At 36.6% G+C, this 12,453-nt stretch overlaps 1 protein-coding gene across 4 annotated transcripts in view; it reads right to left on the reverse strand.

The window, feature by feature from the left end:
• COMMD10 (COMM domain containing 10) overlaps window positions 1–12,397 on the reverse strand; it is a 154,317-nt gene extending 141,920 nt beyond the window's left edge. For 2 of the 4 annotated variants that reach the window (XM_005857349.2, XM_005857351.2), the window contains exons 1-4: window positions 12,364–12,393; window positions 11,364–11,454; window positions 9,696–9,806; window positions 6,658–6,813 (exon numbers count right to left, since the gene is read on the reverse strand). In XM_005857349.2, the coding sequence (XP_005857411.1) occupies window positions 6,658–6,813; window positions 9,696–9,806; window positions 11,364–11,453 (357 nt within the window). In that variant the 5' untranslated portion in view covers window position 11,454; window positions 12,364–12,393. Of the gene's footprint in view, window positions 1–6,657; window positions 6,814–9,695; window positions 9,807–11,363; window positions 11,455–12,306; window positions 12,325–12,363 lie in introns of those variants that run through there. The other 2 variants (XM_014544179.1, XM_014544184.1) reach the window with 2 other exon arrangements.
• Between the last annotated feature and the right edge of the window lie 56 nt (window positions 12,398–12,453).

Consider the following 12,453-nt stretch of genomic DNA (forward strand, 5'->3'; position numbering starts at 1 on the left):
GTGGGCTGGAAGCAGGTATCTGGGATTTATTTATCTTCTATAATTGAAATTTTGTAGCCTTGAGCGGAGCCCAGGGCCGGTCAGGGCAGGCGGGAAGCTTGGCTTCCTCCATCGCCGGGGGCAATCCAAGCCTCCTGCTGGCTCTAGTTCCATGGCCGCCGCCATCTTAGTTGGGTTAATTTGCATACTCGCTCCTGATTGGCTGTTGGGCGTGGCTTGTGGGTGTAGCGTAGTGGTGGAGTGATGATTAATTTGCATGTTTCTCTTTTATTAGTGTAGACAGATGAGAAGGTCTATACTAATAAAATGGTAATATGCTAATTAGACTCATAGACCAGATGTCTTCCAGACCTTCCAGACAAAGCAACGGTGGCGGGGGCTGAGGCAGAGGCGGTTAAGGACGATCAGGCAGTCAGGCAGAGTGGTTAGGGGTGATCAGGCCAGCAGGGGAGAGCAGTTAGGGGCAATCAGGCAGGCAGTCAGAGGTGGTTAGGAGAGATGAGGCAGGAAGGCAGAGGCAGTTAGGGGCAATCAGGCAGGCAGGCAGAAGTGATTGGGGGCAATCAGGCCGGCAGGGGAGAGCAGTTAGGGGCAATCAGTCTGGCAGGGGAGCAGTTAGGAGCCAGCGGTCCTGGATAGAGAGAGGGATGTCCGATTGCCGGCAGTTGGACATCCCTTGAGGGGTCCCGGATTGGAGAGGGTGCAGGCCAGGCTGAGGGACACCCCCCCCCGTGTACAAATTTCGTGCACCAGGCCTCTAGTATGAATATATTTGCCATGTAATTGGTAACGTTAAGACTACTCTTAACAGGATAAAATCACATTAAACACATTTTGAACATTCAAACAAATTTAACTGTCAAATTTATATTTTAAAACTCCCTAACAAACACACATAAATGCTTTTAAGAAAGGGAATCAGTGCATGTAGTCTTTAAAGAGAAAGTTACTCAGAGTGCTTAAATGTGCCTTATATATACTTATTATATCTGATACTTATCATATCTGATACTAAATAAGGTATAAAGTTAGCTTAGAAAAGTAAAAATATTTTGGAAAAAAAAAAGTATTATATAAAAAGAATACAATTATTTCCCTTATGGTCTCAGGAAAAAAAAGATATACATCAATAATATTTAACATGTAAGTTTGTACATTTAGTTTAGTAGAAATATATGTAAAGAATTTATAAATAGAATTTCAAGAGTAAAATTAAACATAGCATTAAAGTTCTGTCTGAAAGGGGATTCATGATTTAATAAATGTCATGACCACATAGGCATTATAACAAAAATCAAATAGGAAAACCCTTTTACAAGAACTCTGCTGGCAGAGTCAACACTGATAAAAAAAAAAAAAAAAAAAAAAGAGCATACAAATTATAATAAGTGGTAATGACATTTCAGTCTCATGTCTACAAAGAGGTTTAAGAAAAACATCTATTTTTTAAAACAAGAGAGACGGAATAAAATATAAAAATCCCTTCAATCATATCCTGCAAAAAGCTATCACTAAAATTCATTTTCAAATAATAAAAGATGAAAAGAGGTGTTTTTAAAAACTGAATTAAACATAAGCAACTGTTGATTTTTTAATTTATTATTTAATTGAACCTGACTCTTTGAACTTAGAATTATTACCCACGAGTCTTCCACTGCAAGTACCACCCAGACAGTTCACATGAGTGAGCCCCTAAGTTACCATTAAGACATCAGTCAGTCATTGTAAATATACCTTTTGTTCATTATATAATAAATCACTGACATATATTTTGTTACAATTTAAATGACATGACCTATTTTCACACATGACTATTTTTAGTCACTATATCCTAAACAGTTATTAGGATAAGAGAAAAATAACATCATAGCTGCCAGAGGTAGCATGATATAAAAGGAACAAAGCTTAAGAGATAGACAGATCTGATTCCCATCTCAGTTTCACCATGGACCGCTTGGGTTATCATGATAAAATTACACTTTCTAAAGTTTTATTTCCTTCCTTTTCAAAAATATGGACCACACAAACATACACACAACTATATAAACCACCCTTCATAATGTCTGATACAAAAAAAAATATTTGCAGGTAACATTTAGACGGTAGTCCTATATGATAAAAGGCTAATATGCAAATCAACTGAATAGTGGAACAACCAGTAGCTATAATGCGCACTGACCACCAGGTGGCAGATGCTCAACGCAGGAACTGCCCCCTGGTGGTCAGTGCGCCAGAAGCCAGGCTCACAGCTGGCGAGTGTAACGGTGGCAGCGTTAAGGATGTCCGACTGACGGGTTAGGCCCGCTCCCCATGGGACTCCTGGACTGCGAGAGGGCACAGACCGGGCTGAGGGACCCCCCCGCCGAGTGCACGAATTTTATGCACTGGGCCTCCAGTATAGTATAATAGCTTAGGAGTGTGACTACTTGTATAAAATCCCAACTCTGCCACTTACTTAGCTGCATAACAATGGACCAATTATTTAATCTCTCTAAGCCTCGATTTTATTTTAAATAGAAAGTAGAACTATTAATGGGTTTTATAAGATATAAAGCACTTAATGGAGTAGTTGGTCAACAATAAACACAAAAAAAGCCTAACCAATGGACACAGACAACAGGAGGTGAGGGTGAGGGCAGGATTGGGGGGGGGGGGGGCAATGGGGGGGACACATATGTAATACCTTAACCAATAAAGAAAAAAGTATTAAAAAAATAAACACAAAAAATGTTTGCTATTTTTATATTACCTTAATTAAGCATTTAAAATAATGTACTGGCTATCCTCTCATATACTATAAATTGGCAAAAAGTAATTTCCATCATTCTCAAGAGGCCAATATGCAATTAATCATGTTCATTCAATTTCTTTTTGCACATTTTATATGATAACTGATTAAACCACATTTTAAGCAGAACTTAATATAAATGTAACATAATATGGAGAAGTATTACTTTAAAAATATATATCATCTAGAACAGTGATGGCGAACCTATGACACACATGTCAGAGGTGACACGCGAACTCATTTTTTTGGTTGATTTTTCTTTGTTAAATGGCATTTAAATATATAAAATAAATAACAAAAACATAAGTCTTTGTTTTACTATGGTTGCAAATATCAAAAAATTTCTATATGTGACACGGCACCAGAGTTAAGTTAGGGTTTTTCAAAATGCTGACACGCCGAGCTCAAAAGGTTCGCCATCACTGATCTAGAAGATACTGAAAAATGACTTACTGTTAGAAGCATAAAAATATTTTAACTCTACTTGTATCAATGCAAAAATATGAACCCTGTAAAATATAGAAAACGAGCAAATATTAAAAGGCAACTAGATATTTATTTTTAATGGAGATGGTTAGAAGAAAAAGGAATTCCAGCAACACAAAATGGAAAACTTAAAATCTGTACAGGACATAGGAAAAAGTAGAAATTGAAATGAAAAATGAAGCAGTGATGTGGAGGACACTTGAGAGCTCTTAGAATGCAGTTTTTATAAAAGAAAGAAATGGAGAGAGATGAAAACAAAGGGCATTTTCCAAAAACTATAGCTAATATCCTACTTAATGAGAAACTGAATGCTTTCTCTCTAAAACTAGGAACAAAGCAGGTTGTTTCAGACATACCACTCGTATTCAACATCATATTAAAAGTCCTAGTCAGTGCAATAAGGCAAAAAACAAAATATAAAAGCTAAAAAGACTAGAAAGGAAGAAATAAAACTGTCTCTATTCGTGGACAACATGACTGTCTACAAAGAAAATCACAAGGAATCCACACCAAAAAAATGCCATAACTAATTAGTGAGTTTACACGGTCATAGAATACAAGATCAATATACTGTACAAAAATCAATTGTGTTTCTATGTACTAGCAACGAACAATTAGAAACCAAAATTTTAAAAATAGTACTATTTTCATCAACTCAAAATAAAACTAAATACTTAGGTACAAATCTAACAAAATATGTGCAGGATCTGTATGCTAAAGAATGCAAACACTGACATGAGAAATAAAAAAGGACCTGAAAAAAACAACCATGGTACATCTACACAATGGAATACTACACTGCTGTAAAAAAGAAAGAACTCTTACCATTCGAAACAGCATGGATGGACCTAGAGAGCATTATGCTAAGTGAAATAAGCCAGTCAGAGAAAGATAAATATCACATGATCTCACTCATTTGTGAAATATAATGAACAACATAAACTGATGAACAAAAAGATCCAGACACAGAGAAGCATCAAACTTCAGAGGGAAGGCAGGGGAGTGGGGTGGGGAGGGGTAAGAGATCAAGCAAAGGACTTATATGCATGCATATAAGCATAACCAATGGACACAGACAGTAGGGAGGTGAGGGAATGTGCTGGGGAGTGGGAGTGGCTGGAGAGAGGGCAATGGGGAAAAAAGGAAACATATATAATACTTTAACCAGTGGTCGCCAACCTTTCGGACCTCACAGACCACCAGTGGTCCGCAGACCACAAGTTGGTGACCACTACTTTAAACAATAAAGAATTTAAATTTTTAAAAAAGGACCTAAAAAAATGAAGAGATATACTCAATACTGTTAAGAAGACCTTTCTCTACAAAGTGATCTATAAATTAAATGTAATCTCTATTAAAATCCCAGCAGGATTTTTTTATCCTATATAATAAAAGGGTAATATGCAAATTGTCCCCTCGACCAGGAGTTCGACCGCAGCCCTTCCCCCCAGCTAGCCCCACCTCCGATCAGCCCCCCCAACCCCGATTAGGGCGGGACCCACCCATGCATGAATTTGTGCACTAGGCCTCTAGTAGATATATAGAAGCTGGCTTTCAAATTTATATGAAAGTGCAAAGAAACTAGAAAAAAAACAAAACAATTATGAAAAAGAACAAAGCAGACTCACAATACCTGATCTTAAGACTTACTACAAAGCTTACAAAGCTACAGTAATTAAGGTAGTGTGATATTGGCATAAACACAGACAAATAATCAATGGAACCAAAAAGAGAGTCCAGAAAAAGACCCACACAAATATGTCAAATGATTCTGACAAAGGGACAAAGACAAGTCAGTGACAAAATGATGTTATTAATAAATTATGTGGGGGGAAACGAACATCCATAAGCAGAAAAAAAAAAGAACTTTGACCTTCACCTTATGCCTTACACAAAATTACTTCAAAATGGATCTCAGACTTAAATATAAAACATAAACCTATAAAACAATTAGAAAAAATCAAAAGAGAAAATCTTTGTGACACTACATTAAGCTACAAATTATTAGATACAAAACCAAAAGCAAGATCAATAAAAGAAAAAAATTGATAAATGGAACTTTATCAGAAATTAAAAGCTTTTGCTCTGCAAAAGATACTTAAGAAAACGAAAAGCTATGTACTAGAAAAAAAAATCTGTAAATCACATATCTGACAAAAAACTTACACCTAGATTATATAAAGAACTCGCAAAACTCAACAGAAAGAAAACAAATACCCTCCACACATTGTAACAACAAAAAAAAAAAAGAAAGAAAGAAAAACCATACATTTCTATATGCTGGGATTCATGCCTGTAATCATCCTTTCTATTACTATAACGAAACTTCTTTATCTGTCATAATGTGGAAATATAGTTAAACAAAAGATTTGAATAGACACTTCACCAAAAAATAATATCAATGGCAAGTAAGCACATAAAAAGATCATCAACATAATTTGTTATTAGGAAAATGCAAATTAAAAACACAAGATACCATGATAAACCTAATACAATGGTTTTAATGAAAACAACTGACAATACCAAGTGCTGACAAGAATTTGGATCTACTAGAACTCTCATATAATGCTGCTGAAACGCAAAATAATACCAACCTGTCACAAATACTTCCAGAAAAGAGAAAGGGAGGGGACCACTTTCCAACTCATTTTACAAACCCAGTATTACCCTGATACCACCAAAGACATCACAATAAAAGTACAGACTAATATTCCTCATGAACACAGATGGAAAAACGTTTAACAAATTGTTACAAAATCAAATACAGCAACACATAAAAAGGGTTATACATCATGACCAAGTGATATTAACCCAGGAATACAAAGTTGGCTAAAAATCTGAAAATCAATTATGCTAACACAGAAAAACAAAGGCAAAATGATCTGTACAATCATTTTAACCTCCATTAAGAGTGACTAAAGGTAACTAAAGAGATTTGTGACCTTTTTGTTACTTTATATTTTTCCTAAAGTGTTCATTTTGTTCACTGTTTGTAACTCAACAAATATTGGCTACGCTACCTTCCGCATGCACAACATTCTGCTAGGCACTAATATAGAAAAACAAGTATGTGAATCGGTAAAATTACAGTGAGTCTTAGATGCAGGTACACAATTAAAAGAGAACCAACTCTGTCCATGGCCCCAAAGGGGAAAAAAACTTTCATTCCTATCCTTAAGTTATAGAGGCATATTTTAAACTGTAAATTGAAATTAAATCACATTGTGGTAGCAAATATGTATGGCAATAACTTTACAGGAAATATTGTCTATATACTCTTCTGCCCAACTGTACCTCTCTACAAAATATTAAAAAGCTCTTCGAGTATAAAAATCTATGCCATACATTACTGAAAAATACCTTTGGTGTAACATAACCTATACCTTGTGGGGAGCGAGAATCCTCTGCCTGAATTTTTCGACTGTTTCTTGACCCATGGAAGACCAAGTATTGACAAATGCTTCTGCTTTGTCTTGTGCAAGATGAATGTTCTCTAACTGCTGCTGTAAAGCTGCAGGCTTCACATTGTGATATACTGCCTATTAAAGAGAAAATAAATTACATATATCTCTAATATTCATACAGAGACTTTGATCTATAATCAAATACAAAATTAATAATTTAAACCAAAAGAATATTTTATATTTCTATTGCAGAAAGTTTTTGTTATTTTACAAACAATATACCATTCCAAGGGCTGAAAGATTTAGGATTAAATGCTTATTCAGGCTAAACTTTTTCAGTTTTGCCTGAGGTTTAAGTACTCCATTTAATGGAAAAACTTCTTTGCCTTAACTAATGGTGCCCTTATTATTCATTTCCTGGGTTCTCCCACTACCCCATCATGGTCCAAGCAGGTTGGGCCAGGCAATGGCTAGGCAGTTCAGGTTCTCAAAGGCTCTCGGCCCCCCACCCCACTGCCATCATGCCCAAGAGGAAGGTCAGCTCCACTGAGGGCGAAGCAAAGGAGGAACCCAAGAGGAGACCAGTGAGGTTGTCAGCTAAACTTGCTCTGTAAAATAAAAATGGCAGCAGGAAAGGATAAATATGCAGACAAAAAAAGTGCAAATGAAAGGGAAAAGGGAAGCAAAGGGAAAACAGAAAAAAACGGCTAACCAGGAACCTAAATAAGAACTACCAGTGGAAAATGGAGAAAAAATGAGGACAGCCCTAGTCAGTTTGGCTCAGTGGATAGAACTCTCATATAATGCTGTGAAGGGTCCCAAGTTCGATTCTGGTCAAGGGCACATACCTTGGTTGTAGGCTCCATTCCTGGCTCTGGTTGGGGCAAGTGCAGGCAGGAGGCAACCAACTGATGTGTCTCTCTCACAGTGAGGTTTCCCTCTCTCTGTCTCTCCCCCTCCATTCCACTCTCTCTAAAAATCAATGGAAAAATATCCTCGGATAAGGATTAACAACAATAAAAAAAAGTAAAAATGAGGACAGGCCAGACTCAGATGAAGCAGGAGAAAAAGAAGCCAAGTCTAATTAATATCATATACCATGTCTTATCAGTGGTATCGGTCTCCCTTTTTGTACAATCCAGAGAATAATTTTACCAACTATTTTGTAAATGCCCATTTTTTAGTAGCTTTAGAAACATTTTTAAGAATGAAGGAATTCGACCTCATCCCATTTTTTAAAATGTAAATGATTTTTTAAGAGGTGAAATCATTTGTTGGTTGTTTCTTTTTTGATACAACCAAAACATAGTGGTATATTAAATATTGGGAGGCTTTGATTATCTTGGGTGTCAACTTAACATTCCATAGATGAGGGTAGTTTTTCTATTCTATGATACAAAGCATATTAAAGTGGCAATTTGAAGTCAGTCATACATTTACCATGTCCTGAACATTTTAAATTACTTTTATTCTCATTTTCATTTCTGGTAAAATTGTTTCCTAAAGAAAACCACTTCTTGATCTTGGCTCTCCCTGTCAGAATTTTGTGCGCTCTGTAACATCTTTGGTGTGGTAGTCCAGTTTTCCTAGTAAGTTTGTTAATGTGCCGTGAAAGATTGAAAATTTGATTCTGTAGTATATATGACATTGAACAGTAAATGAGTGGGACTTTGATGTTTCAACATTTGAAGATATTGGTTCTTGATAGTCTATTAAGGAAAATTAGCCTTCAAATTTTAAGCTGGGAAGTCACTGGAATAACTGTTTAGAAAAGAAGCACAATTACATGACTTTAGGTTTTTGGTATATATGTTAAGAATTACATACAAACTGAAATGTCTGTGTACTTATCCTCAAAACAACCAATTAAATCTCAATTATGAAAGGAAAAAAATTCATTTCCTTATTTCACTTAATTATTTCAGAGTAGTACAATGGTATTGCTTCCCAACTAACAAAAATTTCTAAGAAGCACTTTCTTAAAACTGCCCTCCCTCTCCCAACTTCCTAGATAATATATAATAAAATATTGTAAAAATTTTAACAGTGATATCTGTCCTATTACCTACATTATTCTGGAACAACTTTCTCATAAGCCCCTTGATGCTCTGTCTTACTTGATTATCCTTTTCATCTACTGAAGGCCCACTAAGGATAGTCATCATTATGATCTGTAATTTGTATAAAGCTGTATGTGTAGATGCCTGTAGCTTGTCCTTTTAAGAGTATCTGTCACTAGAATGTTCATGAAGCAACAGTACTATTTAAAATTTAATTCCACAAGTATTCTATTTAATCAACCAACAGGAATTTATAGAGAATCTATGTTAAGCCCTGGAATGTGCTAGGTTTATATAAGATGCACGTGCGCGAGCGCGCGCGCACGAGATCTTGGCCTCCCACAAATTTAATACCTAGTGAAGAAGATATCACTGACACCCATGAAATAATGAACAACTAACAGAGTGGTCTACTATGATAAGCTAAAGATAAAAGGAACCCAAATGGGAGGAAGAGTGCAAGTATAAGGGGTCAAGGCGACAATGAAAGGAGACGTGAGAAGAGATGCAGGCAGAAGGGCAGCTCAGTAGGAAGAAATAATATGACTAAAACTCCTTTGACAAATATTTCTTTTCTAAATGTTTTATTTGCCATCTTAGTCAAATAAATCCCCCAAAAATCATTTGTTAAAATTTTTAAATAAAGTGTGTTCATTTTTCCAAATTATTATAACAAGTAACAATGAATTAAAATCTTTCATAACTGTCTCAAGTCAATAAAGTCTTGATTCATACTGTCAAACACTTACACTACTCAACATTAAGACTGTTTTATAAAATGCAATACCCTGTGGGGGGAAAATCATACATTCAAATGTGTTTTTTTTTACTACATTGAAATTCTTAATTAAAATATATTCACAGCTTCCATTTGCACACTTAAGAAAAAAAATGTTACCCCTATCATAGCAATACAAACATGTACCAGACACCAATGGTTGAGAACAATAAAAATACCTGTTCTAAAATGAATGATATTGTTTCAAGAACTAGGTGAAGATCTTGTTTCTCAAGAGAAAATGCAGCTTGAAGTTTTTCTTCCTCTTCTTCACTGAAACTGTTCTCAGCCTACAACACAAAAAGCAATCTACTAGCACACATTCAGGAATTCAAAACTCAGATCCTCAAAGGAAGATCCATTCAGTCATATATGGAATGAGAAATTGAAAGAAAGAGTAAATCCATGGTAATAAAAAAACTTATGCATTTGTAAATTTCAAGCTCTCAAAATCAGCACAGTTCAATATCTGGATCTTGCCATGAGTCTCTGCCTTGACAGCTTAGGTTATGCACAACCACAAGTTCTAGTAAAAGAGCACAGTCCAGTGTGACTGGAGCACTTCCAACGTGGGGAGAATACAGGTTGTGGCCATAATATATTATTATGATATAATATTAAGGATTTTGAACTTTTTTCCATGGACAATGGAAAATCACTGATGGCTTTGACATAATCAATTCTTTTTTAGGAAAAAAAAAATATTTGGAAAGATAAATGAAATAGTGTTATGAAGAAGCAATAGGAAGGGAAAGACTAGAGGCCTCAAGATAGCAGTTTGAAGGTAATCATTGCATCCATAGAAGAGATAATAAGAATCTGAACTAGGACTATAAGGAGAACTTGGATTTGAGAGACACTTCAGAGGAAGGAAGGGCTTTGAGGCTGGCTCCTGGCCAGGAAAAAAAAAAAAAAAAAGAGGAATGAGTCTAAGTTCTTGTTTAACAGGGATGCCTGGCACCAGGCAGAACAGTTAGTGGTACTCCATAAACATGTGATGGATGGAATTAAATTTTTTATAACCTGATAAAAAAAGTTAACTTAGATTGGTGAGCAAGCAGTGAATTACTAAACATCAATATGTCAAAAATAACCACACCCTTGAAACCAAAGTGAAAGATTAAATACTGATTGACAGCAATACCACAGAATTATTTTTAAGAAAAAGTGAAAGATTAAATGAAAGATTACTGATTGACAGCAATACCACAGAATTATTTTTAAGAGGAAGAATTAAGTCATAAAATCGGAATTTTCCCAACGCATATTCCACAGAACCTTAGTCCCAAAATATATGCCATCTAAAACAGTTCCAAGGCCAAACACATTTGGAAAATTGTGCACAGCCTTAAATATTTACTATAAACACTACTATATAATATATACTGAAAAGTTCCATAATAAAAAGAATTAACGTTAATGAAGACAGAGCTTCCAAAACTTTTGACCATGGGACATTATCAAATTTTCATCAACAGACTGTTGAACCTCGGAGGGAAGACAGGGGAGGGTGGGTGGGAAGAGATCAACCAATGAACTTGTATGCATGTATGCATAACCCATGGCCACAGACAATGGGGTGGTGAGGGCCTGTGGGGGGGAGGGCGGGGGAGCTGGCTAAGAGGTTAATGGGGGGAAAAGAAGGACCTATGTAATACTTTCAACAATAAAGATTTTAAAAAGAAAATGTTAACCAGGAAAAAAAATTTTTTCTAGAGACCTGGTGTTCTCAAAGACGCACTTCGAAACATTTTTCTTCCATTATTCTTCGCAAAAAGTTAAGTAGAAACAGTTTCAGTGGAATCACAAGAAAGTATTATAAGTTATAGAAATGCAAACATACAAACCTTCAGGTGCAGTTTTTGAAGAATTCGGGTGAGCAATCGTGGAAATCTTCCTATATCTATTGCATTTATCAGCGACACTGCTTTTTTCATGCTAAATAAATTAGTAAAACAAAGTTTTTAAGTGAGCTTTCCAAGTGGAATTGTACTGGTTATAAGTACAGTTGTCCATAACTGCAGGTGTAAGTTTCCATTTCAACAACTTTAATGGCTATAAGGTAAGTCTGAGTGAAACAAAGAAAAATAGATGATGGCCAGCAAAGGAGGCAGGGCATTACCTAATGCCCCCCCCCCCCCACACACACACCCATTCAACTATTGTTGAAAGGGTCTATTTGGCAAATTTTCTCCTTCTTTGGGGCAAGGCAAACTACGAGGAAAGTTTGCACTCTGTGGAGGATGGCATTACTGTAGCAGTACAGTATCCACTTAACCCAAAATGCAAATGCAACATGAAAAGAGTGGGAGGAGGGAAGTGGCTAGTACACCATAAATATGAAGAATAGAATGCTGTATGGCAGATCATTTTTTTAAAAAAATACTATACAAAAATCATTTGGGGTCACTAAGCACACGGTTTTAAAACCCTGCTGCAACAGTAATCGAGAACTTTACGTTATGTGACGAGCACAGTTCTCTCGCACCGTGTCACTGCGGGTCACTGATGTGGCGTCTGGTTACCCAGACATCGGTGGGAGGCAAGTTTCTGGCTGTCAGAACTCAAGGACTCCGGGCAGAAGGAAAAGCTTTGACATGGCAACGGTGTTCTTCGACATTCCTGCCCAATTCGGGCGCAAAGGGTTATGTTCCGCCTTCAGTGACTTGCCCATCTATTTCCGCACTTTCCCTCACCCACACACCCCCACTTCACTGGGACTCGATGACTTTTCCTGACATGAAGTCATTTTCCCCCAAATCTATCTCCACCGCGGACAGCCGAACTTACCAACCATAAACAGAAATTAACTAAACGGGAACAGAATGAAAACAAAAGCCATGTTACCAAATCCTGACCGCACCATACTAGCAGCCCCCACCCCGGCCTGGGTCTATGCCCGCGGGAGGGGGAGGTGCTGACACGGGCCAGGGCTGC

The sequence above is a fragment of the Myotis brandtii genome, unplaced genomic scaffold (assembly GCF_000412655.1).
Source record: "Myotis brandtii unplaced genomic scaffold, ASM41265v1 scaffold1105, whole genome shotgun sequence".
NCBI lineage: Eukaryota > Metazoa > Chordata > Mammalia > Chiroptera > Vespertilionidae > Myotis > Myotis brandtii.